The following is a 26,990-nucleotide window of genomic DNA, read 5'->3' as shown; positions in this document are numbered from 1 at the left end:
CCAGCGCGCAGGTCGGAGCCGGGTAAACAGCCGGCCGTCACAGGCAACTAAAAATACCCCCCGTAATTATGTTATTAAAACACACCAGAAAAATTGACCCGCCCCACTCGGCAAAGGCCCGAGACGGTGCAGGCCAGCGGGAGGCGCGCACGGCGGCCGAGGGTGCCCTGGAGGCACCGGGCGGCTGGTCTAGGCCGGGCGCTGCCCAGCCCGCTCCGCGGCTTCCCCAGGGCGGAGGCCGCTGCCCCCAGGCCACCCCGAGAGACTCACGTGTGGGGGGGGGCGGGGCGGAGCCACCGAGCCTCACGTGTGGGGACCCAGCACCGACGGGCCCCTGGCCACCGACCAGGGCCCTCCTTCTGACAAGAGGGAGAAAGTTAAAGAAGGAACTAACTCTTCTCTGATTTAAGACTTCGCTATTTTACAAGTATGCATACAACACTTCTGTAACTTACATTAAATAAAAAATTAAGACGGGGGGGGGTCCAGTTTCAGGTCCCTTGGGCCCCAACTGTGCACTCGGCACTGCCCCGCCCTCTCCAGCGCACCTCAGCCCTCCGCCGGGCCACCTCCAGGGCACGGAAGCCCATCCACCAGGCCAGCGGTGCGCCTCCTTCCGCAGACGGTCTGACCTTGGGGGTCTGCACTGGTCTGGGGCCTTGGGTCTGCCATCCTGCCCCCTCTCTGGCCTGGCTGACAACTTCTCTCCCTCCAGCAGCTCAGGGTGCCCACCTCCCCCCAGCTCTGCCCAGCCGGGACCTTGTTCTGCACGGCGTTCCTGGAGGGACACCCCCGGGGAACGGCGTCACTGGCTACACCGTGTTCCTCTCTCACCTGGGCTCAGCACAGCATGAATAAACATGGCAAAGGCACTTATAGAGCCAAGGAGCCGGGAACTGGGGGGAACCCACACCTCCCTTGACAGCCAAGGAGACCTCGGCCTGGTTACAGAGGAGAATGGGCCCAGCCCCTCCCACGCCCGCTGCCCCTGGCCCTGAACCAGAACCTAGGCTCCTGCCCGGAGCTCCGTCCCATGAGAGCCGGGTGACAGGACACTTGAATGAACTTGGGGGAAGGTCCCACGTGAGCACAGGAGTCTGAGCAGGCCGGCCCAGGACACCACGCCTCCCCTCCTGGAAAGGCCCGTGGCCCGCGGGCAGCCTTGTGCGTTCAGGACCTGGTGATAGGAGGCCCTTCTGCTCGACCCCCTGGGACTGTGTGTGGGAGGGCTGCCCCACCCCGCCCAGTGCAAAGGTCACGAGATCAGAAACCTTTATCGTCTTGTTTATAGGCGACGACACTGAGGCCCAGAGAGGGCAGTCAGGGCCCAGCAAGTTCAGAGCAAGAGAGACGCTGGTGACCCCCACAAGCCCCTCCAGCAAGGCCAGCCTCCCCCTCGCCTCCCTGAGACTCCCACCCAGTTCTCCCACAGGTAAAACCTGCCAGCAGGTGTGGGACTCACCTGCCCTGGGAAGGAAAAGACTTCACCCCAGAGTCATCCTTTCTCACCTGTGTTCTAGTCCCCCAAAAGCCCCAGGTCCCTCATCCAGAACACAGGCTTAACTCAACTCAGAGGGGTTCAAAGGTCAGCAATGGGGCAGAGCTCACACGCAGAGCACCGCACCGACCCTCTCCAGGACAGCCTCAGGCTCCAGGACAGCCTCAGGCTCCGGCCTTCTTATGCGCTTCTGTAACACCTGGAGTCTGCATCACCAGGAAGAATGAAATCGCTTTGGTAACATACCAAAGAATCTACATAAAAAATGCCTATGTATTCCTAAAGTAGATAACAAAGAAAAGACCAGTACTTGACTGAATTCAAGAAAAAGGGGATTTCTGAGGACCTGGGTGGTCAAGAGTGGCTTCCTGTAAGAGGCGGCTCACACTGGGCCCCAAGGATTGTGGGGGTGAGGAGAGGGGATGTCCTCAAGCCCTGTGGTGGCCCCGCCACAGACGGCAGTCCCCTGTGGCTGCACTCAGGGGAGATGGGCCCCTTTCCCTCTCCATCTCTGAGCACCGAAAGTGTCAGACGGAGAGACACCGCCCAGGAAGCAGCCCTGGGGCCAGGATCCGAGATGCTCTCCCCCACCCAGGCCAAGACTTCCCTGCAGGACCCTTCCCACTGGGCCCGGATGCTGCTGGCATGGCCACCTGCTGGATGACCGAAGGTGACCCGTCCTCAGCTCCAGGACCGACCCCAGCCCCTACCCCGAGCATGCACACTGACCTCTCAGGTCCCATCAACCAGGCACCTGAGTCCCGCTACTTATTCAGTCCTCAGCGGAGCGCAGGAGACAGTCTCCTCCCCAAGGCGGCAGATGAAAGTGAGACGTACCCTCCGCTCTGGGGGCCTCTAAAAGGGACAGCCCCAGGCTCCCTGCCAGCACCTAGCAGGGCGTCACCCCTGGGGGAAGGGGGGCTCTCAGGCCTGGGTTCCTAACAGGGCCCCGCCTCCCCAGGCCCCCGTCTTCCCACTGCCTTCCGGACAGCCTCACGGGGGTGTTGAGACGGTTATGGTGAAAACACTATGAAAAGGAGGAAGTGTCCCCATTCTAAACGGTGACACAGCAGTGACAGGCTGGCGCAGGTGACGCTGTGGTGGGCGTGCTTACAGGCCGAGGCCATGTTGCCACCCTGCGCGCTCAGTGATACAGTTACTGTCTCCTCACCACCTTCTAACCACCTGCCTTTCTGCTACAGTGTTGCCTTCCTGCTGCCCCCAGGTCCAGAGCCTGGGGGCGGCGCCGTTCCATGGGAATCACAAAGTGTTCTGTCCTGACATCTCTCCAGAAGCTTCCAGCTCTGGGTCCTGAGCCCCCAGGGCTGCAGAGAGGTGAGACGTCAAAGGCCATCACCCTTCGGCGGGGGGGGGGGGGCGGGGGGGACGGGCTGGGGAGTCTCTCCTATGATGAGGAGGTGGAGGCGGGGTCTGGGGGGGTGAAGGGCACCCCAGCATGGACCCAAACCCTCACCGCGGCCACTGCCTGAGCCAGCACAGGCACAAGTCTGACCAGTACCCTCTGACGGCCTCATCCAGCACCCACCGCTCACTGGAAACACTGCAGAACTCATCGACTCTACCAAAGCTCATCACAGAGTGAGGGGCAGCCAGAAGGCAGCAGAGTTAACATCCCGCCTCCAGCCAGCAGCACAGCATGGTCCCTCGGGAGCTGCCGGTGCACCCTGATGGAGAGCCAACCTCCAGCCTCTCAGGTGTCACTGAGCAGGGCTCTTGGCTCGCGCTACGTCACCCTCCCCCCAAAGCTCAAGAAAAAATATGGAAGGCCAAGCCCACACCCAGACACAGAGTCCGTCTGGGCTGTGGTCTGGGTATCAGGGTTTTGTTTTGTTGGGGGTTTTTTTTTTTTTTTTTTAGTTTTAGGCTGCACTGGGTCTTTGTTGCAGGGCATGTGGGATTTGGTTCCCCGACCAGAGATCGAACCCGGCCCGCCTGCACTGGGAGCATGGAGTCTTACCCACTGGACTACCAGGGAACTCCCAGGCTTTTAAACAATAGACTTCATTTTGGGGACACTTTTAGGTTTACAGGAAAACTGAGCCAAGCGCACAATTCGTCATCAGGCTGCGAAAAGCTCCCAGGTGACTCCAGTACGGCCCAGGTGGGAACCCTGAGTTAGCGCCCGCCACCTCTGCGTGCAGAGAGCAAGAGACATACCCTCCCCCTCCCCCCATCACCCACTTGGGTTGCAGCCAGGAGCCCGAAGAACACAGATTAATTCCCAGAATCAGCGAACTCCGGCCCTGGGGCTGAGCCTGGCTCCACCACTTGTTCTGCTACAGCCCACAAGCTAGGAGTGGTGTTTACACTTTTTAATGGTTGGAAAAAATATCAGAAGAGTTCATGATGTGAAAATATTTACTACCCAGCCCCACAGAAAAAGTCTGCCGGCCCTGAACACGGAGACTGCACCGTGGGGGGAGGCGCGCCCTTCAGGAGGGAGCCCCCACCCACGCAGGCCTAGCCAAGTTCCCTCCCGTCTCTGAAGGCCGAGGAGGCTGCAGGTGCACTGCAGGGCCGTCAGAGGCGAACGCGCACCTTCGAGAAGCTGACCAGCTCTGAGCCCGATCCGGCTGCGTCTGTTTTGCTAGCCTGTTAATGTCTGCTTTCCAGAGGCACGAAGGGAAAGACAGGCCCGCTGACCCCACGCGCTCCGGAGCACCTCCTGGCCGTTCTGTCCACACAAGGCTGACTCAGACGCTCTTCTCTGACCTCAATGGTTTTCACTGATTCCCGTCCTGAAAATTTTCCCAAGTTTCACCGCCTTTCTCTGCTACCAATCAAAACACACTCTGTCTTGGAGCCGAGCGCAAGCCACTCTGGGTCCCCACAGTCCTGGCCCGCCGGAGTCCGCTCCCACCTATAACAGAAGTTGGCAGAGTCCCTCTGGACTGATTCAAGAGGCCCTGGAAAGGCTCTCAGAATAAAAACACCAACACCCACCACGGTCTGACGGATTTCTACCCAACAGGCAGACTCCCATTGCAAACCACTCCATGTTTCCGTGAATTAATTTAATCAGACCACTTTCCAGCTCACACCCAGCAGAGACAGCCCCAGCGGAGGGAGCGGAGGGCCGGCGTGTGAAGGGTGAAACGAGTCTCGGGCACTCTGCCCTGGGCACAGGGAGGCCAGGAGGGTGCAGAGGGGGGGGCCCAGGAACAACGGAGAACCACGACGAGGAGCTTTCCAGAAGGCGCACGATGACATGGCAAGCAGGGGACACTCGTGCCAGGTCTGGGAACCCTCGGCTCTGATACGGCGACTAGAGCCTTCTGGGGGGCATGCCCTCCCCCAGCGCAGGGCAGAGCCTGCCCGGCCCCTCCCGCCGCACCGGAGCCCCGCGGAGTAGGCCGGGGCACCGGGGCGGCAGGGAGGAACCCGAACTATTTTTCCAGAGCACCGGCCTGCCCTAGTCCGGCTGCGGGGTGGGGACGGGAAGGGGAAGAGCGAGGGGGGCCGAGCCCAGGGCACGGCGACGTTAGCCCTGCTCCCGAGGCTCCAGATTAAACAGCTCCAGGCAGGAAGGCCGCCTTCTCCCAGATTGGTCAGGAAGTCGTGATGCAAGTTTGCGCTTTTTTTTTTTTTTTTTTTTTAACACGAAAGAGAAAAAGAGATTCGTGCCCCCTCACCGACGCCCCCGCTCCTGCCACAGGGGCCGCCGCCCTCGCCCGCCCCCGCGGGGGCCCGGGGGCCACCGGCCCGCCGCCCCACCGCCGCCGCCGCCCGCCCAGCCCGGCGCCCGGACGGGGCCCCGGCCTCCCCGGCGCTCTCATGCTTCTGGAATGCGGGCATCTCCGCGGCCGCCCGCGCCCGCTCCTCGCCCGCTGCGGCCTCGCGGGGCGGCCGGGCCGGAGGGCCGGGAGCGGGGGCCGCGGCCCCGCGTCGCAGCCCGGAGCCCGCCGCGCACGCCCCCACGCTCCACTCACCGGCCAGGAGCGCCAGGGGCAGCAGCAGCCAGTAGAGCGCGGCGCCGAGCACGTGCGGCTCCATGCCCGCGGGGCGCGCGGCGTTAGCGGGCGGCGCGGGGCAGCCGCGGCCGGCGCATGGCTCCCGGGGCGGCGGGGGGGGGGGGCCGCACGTGCCGCGCGGCGGGGCGGGGGGGGGCGCGAGCGCCGGGGCGCCCGCCCGCGCCTCCTGCTGCTCCTGCTCCTCCTCCTCCTGCGGCTCCTGCTGCTCCTCGGGCCGCGGCGTCAGCCCTGCCCGCGGCTCCCGGAGGCTGGCGGAGGCCGAGCGGGGCCGGACGCGGCTCGGCGGCTCCCTCCTCGCGCGCCGCGCCCGCCGGCCTTTATAGGCCCGGCCCCCGCCCTGCCGGCGTGCCCGCCCCCGCGCCGCCCCGACGGCGCGGCCCGCCCCGGCACCCCGCCGCCGCTCCGCGCGGCCTTGGCCGGCCCGGGGGGGCGGGTCCCGGAGCCCCCCACCCTTGGCCACCCTGGCGCCGCCGCCCGGGCCGCGTGGGGGCGGCCGGTCCCGGCGCGGCGGCTCCCCACCCGCAAGGGCGCCCCGCGTGGCGGGAGCGGCCGCGGCCCGCAGCGCCCCCTGGGGGCCGTGGGGCGGCTGCGAGGCCCCGCCGGCCGGGCTGGAGGGCGTGGGGGGGGGGCGCGGAGGCCCCGTGAGGTGTGATGCGGCCTGGGGGCCGCTGCCCCCCGCGCCGGCCCCCGCCGCCGGAAGGAAGCGCCGACGACCCTTGGGCGGACAGGCCAGGGCCTGAGCCCAGGCTGCGCCGGGCACTTCACCTGGCCACCCCGTTCAGCCTTCTCCACCCTGGAACTGGGCTGGAGGGAAACAAAGAGCCGCTCAGTGTGCAAGGCAGAGCCCGCGGAGGGTGGCTGGACTCAGGACCGGGTGAGGGCCTGAGGAAGCTGCTGGGTGTGGTGCAGGCCCAGAGCCTGCAGCTGGCACGGCCGGCTCCAGCCTGCGGACCCTCCCACGCCTCCGAAGCCAGAAAGGCAGACTTTCATCAAGCCCGGCGTTTCGATGCTGATGGGTCTGCTGCCAGCCTCTCCGTCTACCTGCTCCTTCCTGGAGTCACGTCTGACCCTGGACTTTCTCTAGGCCCCTTGAGACGCGTAGCCTCGGGTTCCTCCCCAAGGTCAGCGTCCAAAGGAGGCCGGGGACGTGGGGTTCAGCTCCTCGAGAGTCCCAGGACCCCCCCCGTAAATGCTGCCTATTCCCAGCCTCTAGAGCGATGGCTGGAACCACCCCCAAGGTCAGGCCTGAACCTGGCTGCCTGGGGCCATTCCTCGGCGGGGAAGGTGGCCACGGTCTCCGAGCAGCAGCAGCAGCGTCGACAGAGGTGACCGCGGGACAGCCCACGGCGGCGCCCACGGCGGCTCCCCCGGCTGCCGGCCTTCTGCCCAGGAGACCAGCCCTCTCTCCGAGCTTCGGTGGGCATCTCTGAGGTGGGGTGGGGGCCCAGCTACAGAGCTGTGCAGATGTAAGAGGAGACCATGTAAAAGTGATGCGAAGTAACACTCACCCTTGAGGGGTTGCCATCCGTCCCCTTGGTTCCCCCCATCAGCACTTTTACCTGGGTTGTGGGCTGGAGAGAGGCGGGCAGAGGGGGAGGGGCTCGCCCAGAGACACACGCAGAATAGACACAAGCGTCGGGGTTAGGGCTCCCCTTGCCCTGCGCACGCCCTTGAGGTGATCAGGGGTCAGCAGGGGGCCCCCCTTGAGACACTGATGTCCACCCACACAGGACCTTGTTTGCATAAAGGGTTTAAATGCAAAAACGACAAAAAGCTTAAAAACCACTCCCTTAAGCTAAGTCCTTCTCAGGCCTAGGATACAAGCTTTTAGACTCTGCCCCAAGAGCAAAGTCTGAGGGGGAAGCAGGAGGACGGGGAGAATCAGGACGAGGGGACTAGAGCCCTGGGTGGGCAGCCCCTCCCCCCCTGCAGCTTTGGGGACCCGGATCACAGCACTCCCCACCCTTCAGTCTGGCTGGAGAACAGAGAGAGCACTTTCCCTGCACAGGAGCAGGACACATGCTTCCAAGAACTGTGAGCAGCGAAAGGCTGGAAAGAAACTCACTGTTCTGGCCAACTTAGGAGCTGTTCAAGGAATCACAGTGTATCCTGCCACAGGGACTCAAACAGCTCTCCGTGTACCCATAGGCAACAGTCCCTAACATACACTATTACCACGGGGAAAAGCAGAGGCGTAGGCCCACGCCCAGCCTGCGTGGATGCGGACTCGCTGGGAGGAACACCCACTGGGGCCAGGCCGGTAGAGGTGGGGCTGCGCCGCCAGACGGGAGGGCAAGAATGTCACGGACGTGCCCTCCTGTGTTGTGGGGTTTGCTCTATACGTGTCACCTACTCACAAAATAAATTCTACGTGAGCACAGTGGGGACAGACTGTCAGCAGAAGAACTTCCTGACCTGTGACTTGCCGAGCACGGGGCGGGGGAGTCACTCAGTAACGCAGGTTCTAATCCTTTGCAGATGAGGACATGGAGGCCCAAGGCGGGGCGTCATTTGCCAAAGGACAAGCCAGGCCTTGAGGCCACCTTTCCTGATTCCAAGCCCAAAGCCATTTCTGCCCCACCACCCCATGGCTCAGGGTCCTACCACACTTGTTGATTAAAATAGAAACGTAACCACTATGGAGAACAGTATGGAGGTTCCTCAAAAAAGTAAAAATAGAGCTACCATGTGATCCAGCCATCCCACTCCTGGGCATATATCCAGATAAAACCATAACTCGAAAAGATGCATGCACCCCAGTGTTCACTGCAGCACTATTCACAGTAGCCAGGACATGGAAGCAACCTGAATGCCCATCGACAGATGCATGGAGAAAGAAGATGTGGTGCATACATACAATGGAATACTACTCAGCCGTAAAAAGAATGAAATAATGTCACTTGCAGCACCATGGATGGACACAGGGATTATTATACTAAGTGAAGTAAGTCAGAGAAGGACAAATATCATATGATATCACTTACATGTGGAATCTAAAAAAAAAGATACACGTGAACTCATTCACAAAACAGAAACAGACTCACAGACTTCGAAAACAAACTTATGGTTACCAAAGGGGAAACGTGGTGGGGGGGATAAATTAGGAGTTTGGGGTTAACACATACACACTACTGTATATAAAACAGACAATCAACAAGGACCTACCGTGCAGCACAGGGAATGCTACTCAATATTCTGTAATAACCTATGTGGGAAAAGAATCTGAAAAAGAACAGATAGATGTATGTATAACTGAACCACTTAGCTGTACATCTGAAACGAACACCACATTGTAAAATCAACTACACTCCAATATAAAATAAAAAGTAAATTTAAAAAATAGTAACTTACTCTTGGAAGAGCAGGAGCAGTCAGGTCACCCACGGAGAGAGGAAGGGCCGGGGCCAGAGTGTCCTCAGAGGGCTCACTGTCACTTGGGTTTAACTCTTCTCCAAGGATAACAGAGTCATCCTCACCTGTCTCTATACTTACAACTGATTTCTGAGAGGAAAGGACCCAACTGTCCATGAACAGATGAACAGATAAACCAAACGTGGTCCCTCCACACAAGGAAAGAGTATTTGGCGTTAAGAAGTCCTGATGCCACTACAGCCTGGATGAGCCCTGAGAACTCTCTGCTCAGCGAAAGGAGCCAAACACAAATGGACAAGTCTTACACACTCCCACTTTTCTAAAACATCTAGAATAGACAAACTCATAAAAATGGAAGCTAGATTAGAGGTTCCCGGGGTTGAGGGGAGGAAGGAATGGGGACTTATTACTTAACAGGTATAGACTTTCTTTTTGGGATGATGAGAAAGTTCAGGAAATAGTGGGACCCGTCCCACCAGGGCCCCTCCCAGCCACCTGCCCACCCGGAATCGGCCAAGCGACCCTGCTTCCTCGCTGCCCGAAGGCCCAGCCCTCGGTCCTGCCCCTGCTCAGGACACGACTGGACCAGGTCAGCAGTGGCGCCTGGTTCTGCACCCGCAGCTCCCCGTCGGTGCTGCGTCGGGAGGCTGGAAATCAGCGCCTGCCATGCAGACGCGTGCCTGCAGGGCGTGTGCGGCTGCGAGCCCTTCACAAGCCACCACCAGGAATGGCGTGGGCACTGAACCCACACCGTGGGGAAAGATGGCCCGATGAGTAACTGGGTTTTCCACACAAAGCCAACTTTTAGACGTTCGTCAGTGGTTTCCCTACCCCCATCTCAGCAGCAAAATCGGACTCCAGCTGGACGGGACGATGGAGGGCCCGGGCCAGAATGGTCTGGTGGGGGCTGAAGGCCCGGCCCTGGGCGGCAGACACGGTCCGGCTACAGTGACGAACCAGGCAGGCGCCCAGCATCCCGTGGCTGACAGGCTAGCGGGGCAAGTGGGGCGAGGGGCTTCACAGAGGTGACACGCACGGCTGAGCCCGACGGCTCCGCCCAGCCCTCTGCCGCCCGCCCGGCCCACACCAGCATCGCGTGCCTCCCCGCTCTGCCTGGGCGGGCACAGGAGGGGGACTGAGCTGGCGGCAGTGGGGACAGGCAAAGGGGATGGGGCGGCAGGGGGAGCGGCTGGGTCGGGGAGAGTGAAGCAGGGCCCCCCGCGTGAACTGCGGTCATTTCCACCACCGGACAGTTTTTAGGATTATGAAGGTGGGGATGCTGTGGAAAGTGCCCATACCAAACCGGCGCACAGCAGGGGAGTGAAGGGCAGAGGAGGCAGGTGAACGTGGGGCCTGAGTGAGATGGCCTGTCACCCTTCATCGATGAGGACCTGGGGGCTGGGGGTCAATACTGTACCAGTGGTTCGAAAGCAAACCCAGAACACGACAGTGTTTATAACACGTGGAGAAACTGAGCTCGGAAAAGAGGGTGCTCCGTCCAAGGACCGCCCAGGCTGACCTGCCTGCCCTCGGCCAGGTCCCGGGACGCAGCAGGGAGGCCCGGCTGGCGTCGAGGACTCCTGGGCCTCTCCATGTGGGAGATGCCTTCCTGCCAGGGGCCCACTCAGGCTGCACTGAACAAGGCACTAAGGGGAGAAGAGGTGTTTCTCACCACTTCCATTCATCACATCTTCTTCACTCTGCTTGCTGGGAAGGGGGTGGAATTCTGAGATCTCACCATCCCAGGAACACCCTGAAGGAATCCAGGACAGACAACCTGGGTGCTCTGGGCAGCTCCTCGCTGCCCCGGGCAGAGCAGCAGGTAGGGGTGGCTGGGGCAGGGCAGGCTCAGCGACCACGCAGTCTGCCCCAGGCCGGCGAGGACCAGGTGGGCATCAGCAGGTCAGTGGTCAGATGGTGGCCCTGCTGGGTCACACTCACCCCCTCCTCCCTTCGCATGGCCATCCCATCTCAGCAGCGGGGCTACCACGGCCTGTCCAGGCCGCTCGCCCCACACCGTCCTCCGCACGGCACCCGACTGGCCTATTGATAACACGGATGTGCCGGCGTTTCCCTCCCACCAGCCTCAAAGGAAGTTCAAATTTGTTTGCGGTATTCTGAGTCCTCTGTGGGCTGGTGATCATTCCTGCCCTGGCCACACTGACCGTCCCTCCCTTCAGCTCCCAAAGTTCCAGGCTGGGCCTCCTTGCCCAGTCCTCGGATGCACCGGCTCTGCCCCGTGCTCATGCCCAATCAGTCCTTGCCGTGAGCACCGCCCTGGAGTCGGCACCCTGCAGGCTGCCCCGTGGGCCTACAGGACGCCCTCCTGGGCAGCTCCGCCACCTGCCCACAGCCACATACGCAGCTGCACACAAGAGCCCGCAGCTGCCCTGGTCCTGAGTCCACCCACCCCTCTAACCCAAAGCCGTGGGCTTCTGCCCAAGTAACTGCGTCTGCCTCTCCCTGGCTCCAACCCACCCAGGCTTCCGGCCCAGCCAAGAGAGTGTTTTAAAATACGGCTGGCGTAAGGCAGACTCCACTGCCCTTAGGAGAGACCAAAATGCCCTCTGAGGTCGTGCCCTCTCCCACCAGCACATCGCCCTCACTGCCCGAGCTCCAGGGCCCCCAGACCCCAGAGCGGCGTCCCCAGACTGCTCCCGGCCGGCCACTCTGCTCGGTCAGGCCCCTGGGGAGTGTCCCTCTCACTCCGCAGTGCACCCCGGCGAGGTCAGGCTCTCCCGGGGCCTGTTTATACACGTTTAAGGTACGTTTCCCCCCGGCCGCTGGCTGTGGTCCCCGGAGCTCTGCCCTCGGCGCCGGTGCGTGGCTGGAGCTCGGTGAATACCGCGGAATCGGCGGCCGCCTCGCCCCAGAGCCCGCGCTCTCGGCACCAACGAAGCTTCCGCTCTGCCAGGCTCAGGCTCTCGGATGCAGGACACCCCCGCTCACCCCGGCCCTGTCCACAAGGACATTACAGGAGGGACACCGCAGCCCCTCGAGGGTAGCCCGCGGCCCACGGGAGCGTCCGGAGGCTGCCCACGAGTCGGAAGGGCCGCCGCCCGCGCTCGCCTCTGGCGGAGGGAGGCGAGGCGCTGGGCGGACGCGGAGGCCCTCTGGCTTCCCGGGGACAGGCCCTCTGGCTTCCCGGGGACAGGCCCCCCGGCCTCAGGTTGTTCACGCAGGTCTAGGCCCTCTCCCTGCGACGACGTCTGACCGCGGAGGATGCCCTGCCACGCGGGACGCCCTACTGGGCAAACGCTGCGCCGGGAGGGCGGCGGGTGTCAGCACACGGGGCGGTCCCTGCAGGGAAGCCGGGGCGTCACAGGACCCTGGGGCCTTAGTGACCAGGTGACCCCGGCGACCCCCGCCGCGGCTGGGCCAGCCCGTGCGCGCCTGACGTCGGAACTCGGCAGCGCCTGGAACCTTCCCGCCTCCGCGCGCGGCGAGACGGCCCCCGGCCCCGCCCCTGGCGGAAGCCCCGCCCACTACGCGGCCCTCACACGCCTGGCTGGGCGAGGCTGTGATGGACAACCATGCCCCGCCCCCGCTGACCACGCCCCCGCCCCGCCTCCCGGCGTCTCCGCCTCTGTGATTGGCAGCTCCGGGCTGAGCCGCGGACGGGCTCTGAAGAGCGCGCGTCCACCGGAGGGCTGGGCCCAGGGTTGCCGTCGCCTCCGGCCTCCAAGAGCGTCTTCCTGCGCCGCACCCCGTGTCCCGTGCGCCCTGGTAGTCCACACCCGCCCTGCGTGCCCGGGGCTCCGCGGGCCGCTGCGCTGAGACGGGCCCTGCCCTGCGAAACGGGGGCGGGGACCGCTGGGAGCTGGGCTCCGCTTGCCTTTGCCTGCCGTTAACCTTAACACCCTTCGCAGTTCCTGGAAAACTTTTAAGGCAACTTAGAACAACCTGGGCGCTTGAGTCCACTTTTCCAATTTCATCATTTAGAAATAAAGATGGAGTATTGCCGTGAAAATTCAGCACGCCCCAAATGGAGATATGCTGTCGGTGTGAAATACACGCTACACTTGGTACGACTGGTACTAGTGATCAGTACTTTGCGATGACTAGGTTGGTGGTGATGAAAAAACTGTGAAAGATCTCGTTAATAAGTTTATATTGACAACTGGTTGAAATAATATCTTGGAAAGAATGGGTAAAATAAAAATATATTTTAAAAATTACCGTCATGTGATTCTTTTTACCTTTTTAATGTAGCTACTGGAAAATTGTAAATTACACCCAAGACTCCTGTTACATTTCTCTTGGACAGCAGTGCTCTAGACACTCACAGTGGAGCCAGACACAGAGCATCCCCCATCACGTCCCCCCCCCACCCCCCCACCCCCCCCGCAGCTCTGAAACCAGGTGTGCTGGTGTTCATAATCACCATGTGGGAGTTTCAGGCTCAGTTCCCTTTTCCAGGACTCTCACAGCAGCCTGCTGAGACCAGGTCCCCTTGAGGTCCCTCTGGTACGGATGAGGTGACCGAGGCTTGGGGGGGGGACTTCCCTGGGTGACTCACCCTGGGGGCACCAGCCTCCCTCTCTGTCCCATCCTGTAGTGGAGTCCAAGGTTGCCTGATGGACCAAGTGCAGATCCATCCTGGCTGAGACCTGGATGCCTTCACTGAAGGTGAAAGCTGCCTCCATTACTTGGCCACGAACCTCACGTTACAAGCCAAGACAATTAAAAGCTCCCCTGTGGCTGCAGGTGAGGGGCTGTCTGCAGGGCTCAGCAGAGTCTCTGAAAGCCTGGATTCCACCCCTAGTCTCTGACTCCGGTCTGGTCTCCGGGGAAGGAAGAGCAGCAGACTGGGAGGCAGAGGTGGGGGTGCAGACACAGCACCCTGACACACCCGCCCTGTGCCCCACGCGTCCAGGCTTCTTCACCCCAAAATGGGGTGCCACGTGTAGGGTGAGACAGATAAGGCATTTGAATCACAGGGATCAGGGCCTGCACCCAGCACACGTCAGCAGAGGCCAGCTATTTTTGTTTTCTGAAACTGCTTTAAAAATGGTTAAGGTGCTACACATGACTGGGTGGTTGTCATGACGTGCAAATGGCGCTGAGGTCCAGCAGGTGGCGACCAGCCATTGAGCCTGAGAGGGCAGGCTGGCAGGAGCAGCTCCGGGGGGTCGTGGATTCTAGGGAAGGCAGGAAAGGTCAGACACGGCTGTGGTCCAAACTCAGGACCTACCACAATTCTACTCATACTCTGGAGTGTGGCTAAAATGATGATGGTGCTGGTGGTGCTGACGGTGAGGATGGGAAGCCCTATCTATTTTTAACTTTTTTCTTTGGCTGTGCTGCACAGCTTGAGGAATCTCATTTCCCCAACCAGGGTTCCAACTGGGGTCCCAGTAGTGAAAGCACTGAGTCCTAACCACTGGACCACCATGGAATTCCCAAGCCCCATCTATCTGAGCTGGCTGTGGTCCTGTCACTGTGCTAAGCACTTTACCTACATTTAATCCTTTTGAGCCAAGTACTATTACCATCCCTTGTTATAGCTGAGAAGACTGAGGCTTGGGGTGGCACAGCCACCTGTGTGCAGTCACCCACCCAGATTCCCCCTGGGCCATTTTACGGCAGGTCCCCGCCTTTACCCATCCAGACAGCAGCTCTGCCTCAAGAGCCGTACACCCTTAAAAATTTCTGAGGACCCCCTGGGGGCTTTTGTGGATGTGGTTACATCTAAAAATATATGCCATGTTAAAAATTAAAACCAAGGCTTAAAAAAAATTACGTACTAAATCATTAAAAATAACAATAGACCCATATTTTTTAAAATGAAACCTAAGTATTTTCCGAGACAAAAATTTTAGTGGGAAGAGTGGCATTCTTTTACTTTCTGCCAATCACTTTACTGTCTGGTTGAATAGGAGACAGCTGGATTCTCACAGCCACTCCACATCCAGTCTGCTGTGATGAGTTGTTTTGGTCAAAGCATATGAAGAAAATCTGCCTCACACTGGGACGTGATTAGGCGAGGAGAACTGACGCTGGCCGGGACCGGGGCACAGTGATGGAGGGAGTGACAGCACCAGATTGCCGAGGTCTGTAAAGTTCAGCTGTGGCCTGATCAGAGGCCAAATGTGAGGCTGAGGGATTCTGCAGGACAAGCAAACTGGAGACCGTGACAGTCCCCTCAGCCAACCTCCAGGTTGAAAATTTAAGTTAGCCCACAACTAGTGATGGTACGTATGCAGACCCAGAACAGGCCCTGCTGGCAGAGATGAAGCCCACGGGCCTCTCAAGGAGCTGGTGGAGGGACTGAACCAAGTCACTTCAGCCGGGGATGGCGGGCCCAGATGGCTGGGCCGGCCAGCAGGGGCCTGGGTTTGAATTTCAGCTCAGCCACTTGAAGGCTGTGTGGCCTGAAGGAAGTGGTTCAACTTCTCTGGCCTCAGTCTTCTCATCCATGAAATGGGCAGATCTGTAGCATCCTAGTGGCTGTGTGGATCAGACACAGCAGTACATGTAAGCTCTCAGGACTACACCTGGCACGTGCTAAGCGCACACACTTTGGCTGTTAATATTCAGTGCTTAAACTCCTTTTCCTGGTGGTCCTCCACCATGAAAAGCTTGCTACCTCACCTCTGGACAGCTCAGCCTGCAGTGTGACCTTGACCTTACTCCATCCAGAGGTGGGGCCTATGCCTCCTCCCCTAGAGCCTCAGTGGACCTTTGCAACCCCTTCATCCCACCGGAGGGGCGGAAGTGGCACTGCAGGACTTCCAGGACTCTGTCTTATATAAAAGGGGACATGCCCTGCGTGGTCTCTGCAACCGGGCCTGTGCACTCACTGTTTCCCCTGCTCTGAGTCCTCCCCTCAGATCTTCCCTGGCAGCTCCTTCGTGCCGTTCACGTCTCAATTCACATGTCATTGCCTCCCAGAGGCCTCCCTGAGCCCCGGTTGGTCAAATGAATGCAGGCACAGCCTCAGACCTCCAACTTCTCCAGGGCCAACACCCACAGACAGGGTTCTAGCCCCTCTGCCATCTGGTCTCTCTCCCATCCAGGCATTTCAGCCAGACAGCCAGACCATATCCTCTTAGGCTTCCACACCTATAAGCCAACCTGACAGGTCAGGCAGAAGCCTGTCAGAGAAAGACTTTCACCTCCCTTCTCTATACTTTTACTAATGCAACCTCATATGGACCGACCTTTGTGACCATGCTTTAATCAAGGCTCTTTGGTTGGAAGAAACAGAAACCCACCCAGAGGCACTTTAAGCAAAAGAGGCAAACGTATGGGAAGGAATCAAGGCTACCTCGTAAAAAAGTGGGCCTCACAAGAGATCAAACTGGAAATTATTAAAAACCATGGGAGGGGACTTCCCCAGTGGTCCAGTGGGTAAGACTCCACGCTCCGAATCCAGGGGGCCCGGTTCCATCCCTGCTCAGGGAACTAGATCCCGCATGCCCCAACGAAGATCCCAGTGCCGCAACGAGACCCGGTGCAGCCAAATCAACCAATAAATATTAAAATAAACAAGAACCCATCTGCGTTAGCTGCTGTCTGGGGCCACATGGTCCCTTGCTCACTCTCTGTTTCCTCGTACGTGGTGGAAGGTGGCCGTCCTCTTCCGTCTCATTTTCTGCCACCAGAGGAGACAGAAGGAGATTCCAACTCGAGTCCCAAAAGAGGTTCTGCTTGGCTCAGCTGTGCGCCTCTCAGCCCAGGGAGTGGTGTGGGGGAAGGGCGTCACCCAGCGCGGCCTCGGCTGCCAAACTCCATCGCTGTAGGTGAAGGGCAGTTTTCTGAGAAGGAACTGGCCCTGGCGATGAAGTCGCCCCAAAGTGCCTACTCTTCAGGGTGATATTAAACACACGCCACAGGGGCACAGCCAGCGCCTGCGCCGGGGCAGGGACGGTGGTGCCCGCAGCGGAGCGGTCCTTCCCGCTGGCCTCCATGAGCGGTGAGGGTGCCAAGTCCCTAGCCCCTCACCCCACACCTGCAGACACGGTTCACACTCATGTTCTTCACTCAAGACCACAGGGAACGTCCTTCTAGGCCTCAGCGCATCCCAGAGTCACGCGGGGCTCGAGAGGCCCACTCCTGCCCCCGGGCTCAGGCCCCAGGGCTGCGCCCAAGGAGAGCAAGTCTGTGCAGTGCCCTCCCTCCCTGGAGCCCCCTGGCGGTGCACACGCCTGGCGGGGGGTGCCTGTCACACAGCAGGGGGTGGCCAGGTGGGAAGGGAGTTCCCTCCCGAAGTGTCTCCCTGGATTTCTCAGGACCCTGGGGCCTGCCTCGGGCCCCCATACAGTTCTGGAAGGGCAGGAGCCCAGTGCCCACGCTGTGGCCCCAGGCTGGTGGGTGGACACAGGAGACGTGGTGGCATCCGCTCAGCACCTTGGGGGCCCCGGGGAGGCCTCCTGGCCACTTCCTGCCCGCCAGCTTCTCTACAGAGGGCAGGGCCAACAGTCACTGTGGTCAGGGCCTCCTGCCGCTACCTCTCCAGACCAGGGGTTTCTCTGTTTTCAAAATGTGAAACAGGGAGTGGGAACCACCTTGTTGCTGAGAGAAGACAGCGCCCTCCCTCCTAATGAGCAGCTGTGAGCTGAGATGTACAGGGTCCCTTTATCGCCGCTGATCTTAAAAAGAGGCTACGCCTGCGGCTTAGGCCCCCGGGGAGGTCTAGACTCCCAAACGCTGTCCCTCTTTAAGGCACAGCAGGCTGGACTTGGCTCCACTGTGACTCAGGTCAATGCCTGCCTCCAATCCCCAACCACTGTTTTGATTAAGACATACATTTTATGCAAATCAAAACCACAATGAGGTACCACCTCACGCAGGTCAAGACAGCCATCATTAAAAAGTCTAGAGGGGAGACATCCCTGCTGGCGTAGTGGTTAAGAATCTGCCTGCCAATGCAGGGGACACAGGTTCGAGCCGTGGTCGGGGAAGATCCCACATGCCGCAGAGCAACTAAGCCCGTGCACCACAACTACTGAAGCCCGCACACCTAGAGCCCGTGTTCTGTAACAAGAGAAGCCACCGCAGTGAGAAGCCCACAGACCGCAACAAAGAGTATCCCCCATTCTCCACAACTGGAGAAAGCCTGTGAGCAGCAGTGAAGAACGAATGCGGGGGGGGGGGGGGGGGGGGAAGGAAGGTAGGCAGGCAGGCAGGAAGGAGAAAATTAAAAAAAAAAGTCTACAAGGACTTCCCTGGTGGCCCAGTGGTTAAGACTCCACACTCCCAATGCAGGGGGCCTGGGTTCAATCCGTGATCAGGGAACTAGATCCCACATGCCGCAACTAAGGGCCCACATGCCACACCAAAAAAAGAAAAAATGAAAGAAAAGAAAAAAAAGTCCCTCATGCCGCAACTAAGAATTCTGCGTGCCGCAACAAAGATCCCACGTGCAGCAACTAAGATCTGGCGCAGCCAAATAGATAAATAAATACTTTTTAAAAAAAGTCTACAAATAACAAATGCTGGAGAGGGTGTGGAGAAACTGCACTGATTCTCCCCTACACTGCTGGAGGGAATCAGTGCAGCCACTATGGAGAACAGTACGGAGGCTCCTCAAAAAACAAAAAAGAGAGTTGCCATATGATCCAGCAATCCCACTCCTGGGCATATATCCAGACAAAACTATAATTCAAAAAGATACACACTCCCCTATGTTCACTGCAGCACCGTTTACAATAACCAAGACACGGAAGCACCCTAAATGTCCATCGGCAGAGGAATGGATAAAGAAGATGTGGTGCATATATACAATGGAATACTACTCAGCCATAAAAAGGAATGAAGCAATGCCATCTGCTGCAACATGGATGGACCTAGAGACGATCATACTAAGTGAAGTGAGTCAGACAGAGAAAGACAACTATCACGTGATATCACTTATTTGCAGAATCTAAGCAAAATATGATGCAAATGAATTTATGTACAAAACAGACTCACAGAGCGCGACCTTGTGGTTGCTGAGGGGGAACCTGAGAGAGATGGATCGGGAGTTTAGGGTCAGCAGATGCGAACTGTTGCATGTAGAATGGATGGGTAAACAACAAGGTCCTACCTTGCAGCACAGGGAACTGTATCCAGTCTCCTAGGATACACCATAACGGAAAAGAACAGGAAAAAGACTGTGCACGTGTATACCGGAATCACACAGCTGTACAGCTGACACGAACACAACACTCTAAATCAGCTCTACCTCAACACATTTTAAAAAATACATTTTACTCGGTGGCTCAGAGTACTCACACCAAGACAAAACCGTAACCAAGTGCAGCCTTAAACGTGCCGGCCTCGGCCCGCGCATACCTTGCTGCTGGGCGGCAACAAAACCCGGGTCCAGCCGCCGCGCCTTTCCTCGTGCGCGGGAAACCACGCCGCTCTACCGGCGCGTCTCACCGGCCCCCACCCTTCCCACGCGGCCACTGTGCAGGCCCCGGCCCGGCTGACGCTTCTGTTCCTTTACGTTTCGCGTCTGTGAAGGCACAGTGCACGCTCTTTACAGAAAACCGGGAAAAGGTGGCCAAGCAAAACTGCCGTCTCAGCCTCACCCCTCCCAAGGGCAGCCCTGCGATTCCGCTGCCTCCCAGGCCGCGGTCCCACGGCAGGATCCGCGGGACGGAGCCCGCCGGACCCCGCGCGCTGCGGGCGAGAAGGGCGCAGCCCCGCGAGAGCGGCGTCCGCTTTCAAAACGGCAGCTTGGGACTTCCTAGGTGGCGCAGTGGTAAAGAATCTGCCTGCCAATGCAGGGGACACAGGTTCGAGCCCTGCCCTGGGAAGATTCCACATGCCACAGAGCAACTAAGCCTGTGCGCCAAAAAAAAAAATAAATAAAAAAATAAAAAAAAACGGCAGCTTGGCGCATCCCCGCAAGGTGCGCCCTCAAAGAAGGGTGCCACTCAGCGCTGCCGGCCCGGTCGCCACCCTGCGGGACCCCCTCCACCGAGGCGCACCCCGCGGCCGCGGCGTCGCGGTCCGCACACCTGGCGCAGGCCGTGCCCGGCACCCTCCGCGGCGCACGCGCCCGGCGCGCCCTTTCCGCGCAGACCCCGCCCCCGAGGGGCCCGCCCACCGCGGGGGGCGGGGCGGGGAGCGGCGCGAAAGTCCGCGGGCGGCACCGCCCCTTCCGCCCGCGCTCCCGCCGCCGCCGCCGCCGCCGCCGCCGCTCCCGCCATGGCGCAGCGCCGCCTCACCGACTTCTTCGCGCGCCGCCGTCCCGGGCTCCGCGCTGCGCCCACGCGCGCCAAGCCGGCCTGGCGCACCCCGAGCCCCGCCAAGCCCGCGCCCCGCGCCCCGGCCGCGCGCCCCGGCCCCGGGAGCAGCCGCAAGCGCGCCCGCCCGCCCGCCGAGCCCACGCGCGACGAGCCCGCGCCGCCTGCGCGCCGGAGGCTGCGGCTGCCGGCCGACGCGGTGAGGGCGCGGGGCGCCGAGGGGGAAGGAGACTGAGGCCGGGGAGGGGCACCGACGGGCGGGAGGCGGCGCGGCGGCGGGCGTGGGGGGGCGGGGCTGCTGCAGGGACCTGCCCCGGAGGAGGGCCCCGACCTGGGCGCGGCGCACCTGGGCGCACCTGGGCGCCTTCCGGAGGACTTTAGGGCCAGGGCTGGGGTCCCGGCGCTGCCTGGTGCTGGGGGAGGGCCACAGCCCAGTGGGCTGGCAAACACCAGGCTCGTCTGCAAGACTGGGCGCGGGGTCAGGCCTGGGTGACTGGAGCTGGCCGTGAGCGCGGCGTGTCCTGGTAAACCGGGGGGACAGGCAAACGCTTTGTGCGATGTGGTGCACCCCGGGGTCTTGTGGTTCCACCACCTTTGGGGTCCTTCCCACCAGGTCTCTGGCCCCAGTTCCCCGCCAGCCCCCGGCTCCCCGGAGCACTCTTCTCCCCAGAGCAAGAAGACAAAGAAGGCCGCCCTCTCAGCTGGTCAGCGGCCCTGCCTGGCGGCCCAGGAGGACAAGGTGAGGAGGCTGGACTGAAGGCAGGGGAGGTGGACTGGGCTGGTGTGACAGGCGCGCTGACAGCACCCTGTGTCCCCAGGTCCCTTCAGAGGTCACCCTCTCCGAGCTCAGGTCGTGCCTGCAGCGGGCACAGGCGCTGGGGGCCCGGGTCCAGGAGCTGAGGGCGAGTGCAGCGAAGGATGTGGGGGAGCCCAGCGCACCGGAGGACGAGGGACACCCAGCGGGGCCAGGGTGAGTCCTGGGGGGCGGCTCGTGCCCAGGAATGGGTAGGCTGGTGGGAGGCCTAGCGGGGCTGGGCCGTGCTGAGGGTGGGGGGTGCAGGGCCCCTCCTTCCAAGGGGTCCGCACAGTCCCGTCGTCTCGGCCTCCATCTGTGAGAGGGGCCAGTTCCTGCCTCTGGGCCTTCTCCACAGCCCGCACTCACTGGGTACCAGCTGCCCGGCTCCACGTGTGTCCTCTCCGGGTCACGTGGTTAGCCTCTGCCTCTTAGAGACAGAGAAGCCAGGGCTGGGGTGGTCGGGGCCTCCCTCAGGGACCGCTGGTGTGAAGCCAGGTTTTTGTCTCTGTCCCTAGTAGTGCCCGTCACTGGGAGACGGGGGGCACGTAGGGGCTTTGTAAAGTGGTGTGCACTGTGTCGGCGGGGGCGGAACCCCCAGCTCTGGGGTCTCCACCGCCACTTTGCCTACTGTTGGGTGCTGGAGGGGGTGGGCCTGGTTCTTCTCTCAAGGCCCCTCCCTCCCTGGCAGTGGAGAGCAGATGCCAGCCTACCAGCGCTTCCACGCCCTGGCCCAGCCAGGGCCCCCTGGCCTCGTGCTGCCCTACAAGTACCAGGTGCTGGCCGAGATGTTCCGCAGCATGGACACCATCGTGGGCATGCTCTACAACCGCTCTGAGACCGTGACCTTTGCCAAGGTCAAGCAGGGTGTCCAGGACATGATGCGCAAGTGAGTGGGGGGGCGGGCCAGGGCCTAGTCCTGCCCTTGGAGTCTGTGTGCCCTCCGACCCCAGCTCTCTGACCCCCGCACCCTCGTCCCATAGGCGTTTTGAGGAGCGCAACGTGGGCCAAATCAAAACCGTGTACCCTGGTTCCTACCGCTTCCGCCAGGAGCGCCACATCCCCACCTTCAAGGACGGGGTCAGGAGGTCCGATTACCAGCTCACCATCGAGCCACTGCTGGACCAGCGTGAGTGTGCCAGGCCTCGGGTTCCCGCCTGGGACGCTGCACGGTGTTGATGTAGCTGTGAGGCCCCGGGCACTGGGCCTCGTCAGACACCCATGGACGTGGGGTGGGCGGCTGGGTAGGCCCGGCCCCGGGGCTCAGGCCTGGACTCTCCCTGCAGAGGCTGGCGGTGCGGCCCCCCAGCTCACGGCGTCGCGCCTGCTCCAGCGGCGCCAGGCCTTCGGCCAGAACCTGGTGGCTCGCGTCCGGGAGCATCACAGGGTGAGCGGGCACCGCGGCTTCGGTGCACACGTCGTCCCTGCTGTCACGGCCCCATCTGACCCCACAGGAAACGGGCTCCCGAGGCTGAATTCTAGGGGTCTCCCCTTGACCACTCTCCGTGGCCGCCTGCACGTGGGCGGGGGTGGGGCTGGGTGGGGACCCTGGCCTGAGCAGGGAGCTCGGGGCTGTGGCCTCCGGCCCCGGGAGGCTCAGGAAGAGTCCTCAGCCCCGCTGTGCACCTAGGGCTCAGAGAGGTGAAAGAACTTCCCTAGGCGGCCCAGCTGGGACAGGAACGGAGACAGCTCTGCACACCCCCAGGCAGGGCTGCCCAGGGTCACCTTGTGCTCCCCCTTACCACGTAGGCCTTCCTGGCCTCCCTGAACCCCCCCATGGAGGTGCCCGAGGACCAGCTGACACGCTGGCACCCCCGCTTCAATGTGGACGAAGTGCCCGACATCGAGCCGGCCGAGCTGCCCCAGCCGCCCACCGTGGAGAAGCTGGCCACTGCCCAGGAGGTGCTGGCCCGCGCCCGCAGCCTGATGTCACCGAGGGTAAGGCCGGGGTGGGGCGGCCTGACCCCCACGTTGGCGCCTGACAGGCTCCGCCCTTGGCCGTGGGCCTCAGGGTGGTGGGACACGCCCTCCCCACGAGGGGCACACCGCCCACCAGCAGGCTCTGCCCTTCATGTGCCGGGATGAAGCCGGGCTGCCCAGAGGACCCCTGGAGAGGCCCACACAGCAGGGTGTGAGGGGCCTCCCCTGCGGCGGGACGGGGGTGGCTTCCCCTGACCTCGTGCCTCTGACCGGCTGCAGATGGAGAAGGCCCTGAGCGCCCTGGCCCAGCGCACGGCTGAGCTGAGCAGCCCTGGGTCCCCCAGCCCGGCACTGCCAGCCACCCCGCCGGCCACGCCGCCTGCTGCTCCGCCTGCCACCCTGAAGGGGGTGTCCCAGGCCCTGCTGGAGCGGGTGAGAGCTTGGCATCCCTGCAGCGGGGGGAGGGGACAGGGGAGAGGGGAGGGACAGACCCTGACCACCCGTGCCCACGCAGATCCGGGCCAAGGAGGCACAGAAGCAGCTGGCGCAGATGACGCGGCGCCCGGAGCAGGAGCAGCGGCTGCAGCGGCTGGAGCGGCTGCCCGAGCTGGCCCGCGTGCTGCGCAGTGTCTTCGTGGCGGAGCGCAAGCCGGCGCTCACCATGGAGGTGGCCTGCGCCAGGATGGTGGGCAGCTACCGCGCGGCCATGAGCCCCGGTGCGTGCGGGGCCCTGCCCGTGTCCCCGATGCGGGTGGGCACCGTGCCCTCGGGGTCACCTCCGGAGGCTGTCTGGCCCCCCTTGCCTCCTGCAGCCTCGAGGCCCCTGTGGTCCTGCCACCTGCCCTGAGGCCCCAGAGGACATGCCCGAGGCTTCTGGTGCCTCAGCTGCTGGGTGCCTCCCCGTGGGGTTTCCGTGGGAGAGCCAGCTCCTTGGCGAGGCTGTGTGGTCACTGCTGGAGTCCTTCCGTATCTCGTCACGGGAGGCATAGCCTCACATGCCCCTTGTCTCTGCAGGGGAGATGGAGAAGCATGTGCAGCTCCTCTCTGAGCTGCTGCCCGACTGGCTCAGCCTCCACCGCATCCGCGCCGACACCTACGTCAAGCTGGACAAGGCCGCCGACCTGGCAGGTGTCACGGCACGGCTGGCCCGCCTTGCCCGTGCCGAGGAGGCGCTGTGAGCCCAGCCAACAGGTGCCAGCACAGCCGGGCTGCTGGGCCCGTGTCTTACTTCCTTTAGGAACATGATGCACTTTGCTTTCCCTGTCCTGAGTCCCCGTGAGGGTTGGGGCTCTGGCCAGCGTGGCGGAGGCTCCCCTCTTATCCAGGGCGCAGGGAAGCAGAGTGGGGACGAGGGGCTGTGGTTGGCAGTCACCCTCCCCGCTGTCCACATTGGGTCCTGAGGTGGTCCTGCAATATCCCTGTGGGCCGGGTGTCACACAGGGTCCTCGGAGGGAGGCAGATGCAGAATCTGAGATTGGAACGTGCTGACAGGAGCCGCGAGCCAAGGAGCAGACTCTCCCTGGAGCCTCCAGAAGGAACCAGCCCTGCCCACCCACACCCTGGTTTTTGTACTTGGCCTCTAGAAGTGTATGATAAAGTTGTCTGAAGTCAGCACGTGTGTGTGATGAAATGCACAGCGGGCGAAGCCAGGGTGGGCTGCAGATGGCTTGCAGGACTCGAGAGCCACCAAGCGCTACATCAGAGAGCACCCAGGCTGCCTGGGGCCCCTGCGCCTGCCCACCCGACGCTGAGAAGGGGACTCCGCTCCAGAAATGTGTTTATTCTCATTCCACTGTCAGCGAGCCTGCAGCTCCAGGCCACTGGCTCCAGGCCTTGGGGCTTCCAGAAGCCCCAGCAGGCCCCCAGGCAGCAGCCCTGCCCTGGAGAAAGTCACTCAGCCGCAGGCACAGATGACGTCCAGGCGGGCGGCCAGTGTCCCCTGGCGGCCAGGCTGGTCCTCTCCTCTTCCAGCTGGTGTGGGGCTGGGGCCGAGGTCACTCGTACTGCAGGAGGGAGAAGAAGGGTACAGCCCCCAGCTTCTCCCTGCCCCTGAGCGAGGTCAGCTCCACCACGCTCACGCACTCCAGCACCTCGGCCTGCAGCTGGCCCAGCAGCTCACAGGCTGCACGCATGGTTCCTGGCGGGGGAGGAAGGGGCGGCATGGAGATGGGCTCCGGGGAAACTTAGGGAGCCGAGACCCATTCTCCCACCCCCGCCAGACACAGTGCAGGCCCGCTTTGCTGGGGAGACCCTCACCGCCAGTGGCCAACAGATCGTCCACAACCACCACCCTCTGTCCTGGCTGCAGGGCGTCTCTCTGGATTTCCAGCTCAGCCTGTGAACGGAAGTGAGCACGTGACCCACAAGCTTCCCCCAAACGGCCTTGGTGGGCAGAGCTGGGGACCTGACGAGGGGCCACCCTTGTCCCAGTTCCAACCCACCCTGTCTCCTGGCTGTGTCAGCCCGGCCCAGCTCCTCAGCCTCTCAGCTCCCGTGTCCACTCCAGCCACGGCAGCTCTGCCGGAGTCCACAACTCTCCTTTTGGGAATGGCGGGGCCACGGAGGCAGCCCCCAGCTTTCTCACCTTCCCATACTCCAGCGCGTACGAGGCGCACACAGTGGGGCCCGGCAGCTTCCCTCGCTTCCGGATGAGAATGCAGCCCAAGCCCAGCTCCTGAGCTAGGGAAGGACCAAACAGGAAGCCGCGGGAGTCTAGGCCTGTCGGCGAGACCTGGGCTGTTGGGGGCAGCCGCGTGGCATGGCAGCACTGGGGTCCCCATGGGTCAGGGCTGGACACTGACAAGCAGGACACACGGCCTTGTTGGCTCCAGATGAGCGGCCAGTGACAGCCACCCGCTTTGGGAATGCTGACAGGTCACCTACCACACAGGGCCTGCTGGTGCTGCAGAGCCGGAGGTCAGGGGCCACTCTGGCACAGCAGTGTAAATAGCCAGGCGGCCTGGGCAAGTCACCTGACCTCTCTTCAAAGCTCAGCTGTTCACCAGCGGCCTGTGGTACCTGAAACGCCTTTAGCAGGCGGGCTCAGCCTCTGCCCAGGAGCTTTTGGTCCAGAAGGAGAGGCAGTGACTGCACTGGCCACCTCGTGGGGGTGGACCGAGCTGTGATGGGGGAGCTCAGGGCCTCCTGAGCGTGGTTAGGGAGAGAGGGCTTCTGGAGGAAAGACTCCTCAGCCAATCGGAGCCCCTCCCCTCCAGGGCAGTGCTGTGGCCCCTCAGGGCATCCAGGAGCCCAGGGCGGGTCAGGGGTGGGGCTGTCGAGGAGAAACAGGTACTGCCAGGATCCTGCACCAACTCCGGGGTTTTCTAACAGCCACCACTGGGTATGGGGCCTGGCACGTGGCAGGCGCTCAACAGGCACCAGTGAAACCACAAGAAAGCATGCACGGCCTAGTGGATTCTCGTTGGACCCCCCCGGGGAAATTCAGCCCTAGGGCCCCACCCGTCCAGGACTGGGGGCCAGGAACCTGGGGGGCTTGCCCTCAGCCCCGCCGCCGGCACCCACCCAGCAGAGGCGGTCCCAGACCGCTGGAGGAGCCTGTCGCCCCTCTCAGGGCTGCGAAGTCGGGGTGGGGCAGCGGGGTCGTACAACCCGAGCACCGTTAGGGCGTCCAGCGGGCCCCCTGAAGGACTCCCCAAAGCCCCCCGGAGCAGGAGTGGGGCGCCCCCGCCCTCCGCCTGCCCCGCCCTGCCCGGCCCAGGGTAAAGCAGCCCCGACCCCGCGCGCGCACGGCAGACGCCAGCAGCCCTGGGGGGGCCGGGGGGCCCGGCGGGCGCCGTCGCTTCACTTGCCCGCGATGTAGTCGATGCTGCCGCCGTGGGTCGCTCTCAGGTGCCCAGCCAGGAGGCTGATGGAGGCGCGGAAGGAGTCGGGGTCCTTCAGGACGGGCGAGATGTCCCTGGCGCGCAGAGACCGGCGCGGTGACTCCGGGCCGCCGCAGAGCCGCCCGGCCCCCGCCGTCCCGCCGCCCCTGCGCCCGCCCGCGGCCCCGCGTGGCCCGGCCGCGCGCACCTGAACAGCACGCCCGGGATGGGGAAGTCGGGGAAGCTGCGGACGCGCCGCGCCACCAGCTGCAGCTGGGCCTCCGCCATCGCCGCGTCCGCGCGTGTCGCGGGCACGAGGAGCGGGCCGGGCGGTTCCGCGCCTGCGCGCGGGCGGGGCGGGGCCGGGCGCGAGGGGCGGGGCCGGGCGCGAGGGGCGGGGCGGGCCTGGGTCCG

The 26,990-nt window shown here is 62.3% G+C and overlaps 3 protein-coding genes across 6 annotated transcripts in view; 1 reads left to right on the top strand and 2 right to left on the bottom strand.

Annotated features, from left to right (window-relative positions):
* Nucleotides 1–5,754, bottom strand: part of PIEZO1 (piezo type mechanosensitive ion channel component 1) — a 52,982-nt gene extending 47,228 nt beyond the window's left edge. Inside the window, exon 1 of the mRNA XM_057710722.1 lies at nt 5,449–5,754. Coding sequence (XP_057566705.1) covers nt 5,449–5,512 — 64 coding nt within the window. The 5' untranslated portion in view covers nt 5,513–5,754. The remainder of the gene's footprint in view (nt 1–5,448) is intronic.
* Nucleotides 5,755–19,967: 14,213 nt separating this feature from the next.
* On the top strand, nt 19,968–24,360 carry CDT1 (chromatin licensing and DNA replication factor 1). Of its 2 annotated transcripts, XM_057713185.1 has the most exons (11): nt 19,968–20,241; nt 20,656–20,781; nt 20,861–21,012; nt 21,527–21,724; nt 21,819–21,964; nt 22,122–22,222; nt 22,585–22,773; nt 23,035–23,187; nt 23,270–23,471; nt 23,770–23,946; nt 24,196–24,360. In XM_057713185.1, exons 1-10 carry the CDS (start codon nt 20,005–20,007, stop codon nt 23,931–23,933), a joined length of 1,668 nt encoding a protein of 555 aa, XP_057569168.1. In that variant the 5' UTR covers nt 19,968–20,004; the 3' UTR covers nt 23,934–23,946; nt 24,196–24,360. The 2 variants fall into 2 exon arrangements, with proteins under 2 accessions (XP_057569168.1, XP_057569167.1); XM_057713184.1 differs by having other exon boundaries at nt 23,770–24,360.
* A 160-nt stretch (nt 24,361–24,520) lies between these two features.
* Nucleotides 24,521–26,937, bottom strand: APRT (adenine phosphoribosyltransferase). Of its 3 annotated transcripts, none has more exons than XM_057713681.1 (5): nt 26,785–26,937; nt 26,565–26,671; nt 25,340–25,473; nt 25,012–25,090; nt 24,521–24,892 (listed from the first exon to the last, which is right to left on the bottom strand). In XM_057713681.1, exons 1-5 carry the CDS (start codon nt 26,862–26,864, stop codon nt 24,750–24,752), a joined length of 543 nt encoding a protein of 180 aa, XP_057569664.1. In that variant the 5' UTR covers nt 26,865–26,937; the 3' UTR covers nt 24,521–24,749. The 3 variants fall into 3 exon arrangements, with proteins under 3 accessions (XP_057569664.1, XP_057569666.1, XP_057569667.1); XM_057713683.1 differs by having other exon boundaries at nt 24,521–24,758; XM_057713684.1 differs by having other exon boundaries at nt 25,340–25,434.
* Nucleotides 26,938–26,990: the final 53 nt, after the last annotated feature.

Source organism: Hippopotamus amphibius, chromosome 16 (assembly GCF_030028045.1).
Source record: "Hippopotamus amphibius kiboko isolate mHipAmp2 chromosome 16, mHipAmp2.hap2, whole genome shotgun sequence".
NCBI classification, from domain to species: Eukaryota; Metazoa; Chordata; class Mammalia; order Artiodactyla; family Hippopotamidae; genus Hippopotamus; species Hippopotamus amphibius.
Note: the sequence above shows the minus strand (reverse complement) of the source record. Positions and strands in the feature narration are given on the sequence as shown.

What these genes read in the sequence shown, in the direction of transcription:
- CDT1 (XM_057713185.1), top strand. Translation starts at nt 20,005, where the DNA reads ATGGCGCAGCGCCGCCTCACCGACTTCTTCGCGCGCCGCCGTCCCGGG. An exon ending in GCAGCCTGATGTCACCGAGG is followed by an intron (nt 22,774 to 23,034) that starts GTAAGGCCGGGG and finishes GACCGGCTGCAG; the next exon opens with ATGGAGAAGGCCCTGAGCGC. An exon ending in CCCAGGCCCTGCTGGAGCGG is followed by an intron (nt 23,188 to 23,269) that starts GTGAGAGCTTGG and finishes GTGCCCACGCAG; the next exon opens with ATCCGGGCCAAGGAGGCACA.
- APRT (XM_057713681.1), bottom strand. Translation starts at nt 26,864, where the DNA reads ATGGCGGAGGCCCAGCTGCAGCTGGTGGCGCGGCGCGTCCGCAGCTTC. An exon ending in CAGCATCGACTACATCGCGG is followed by an intron (nt 25,474 to 26,564) that starts GCAAGTGAAGCG and finishes TCTCGCCGACAG; the next exon opens with GCCTAGACTCCCGCGGCTTC. An exon ending in CGATCTGTTGGCCACTGGCG is followed by an intron (nt 24,893 to 25,011) that starts GTGAGGGTCTCC and finishes CTCCCCCGCCAG; the next exon opens with GAACCATGCGTGCAGCCTGT.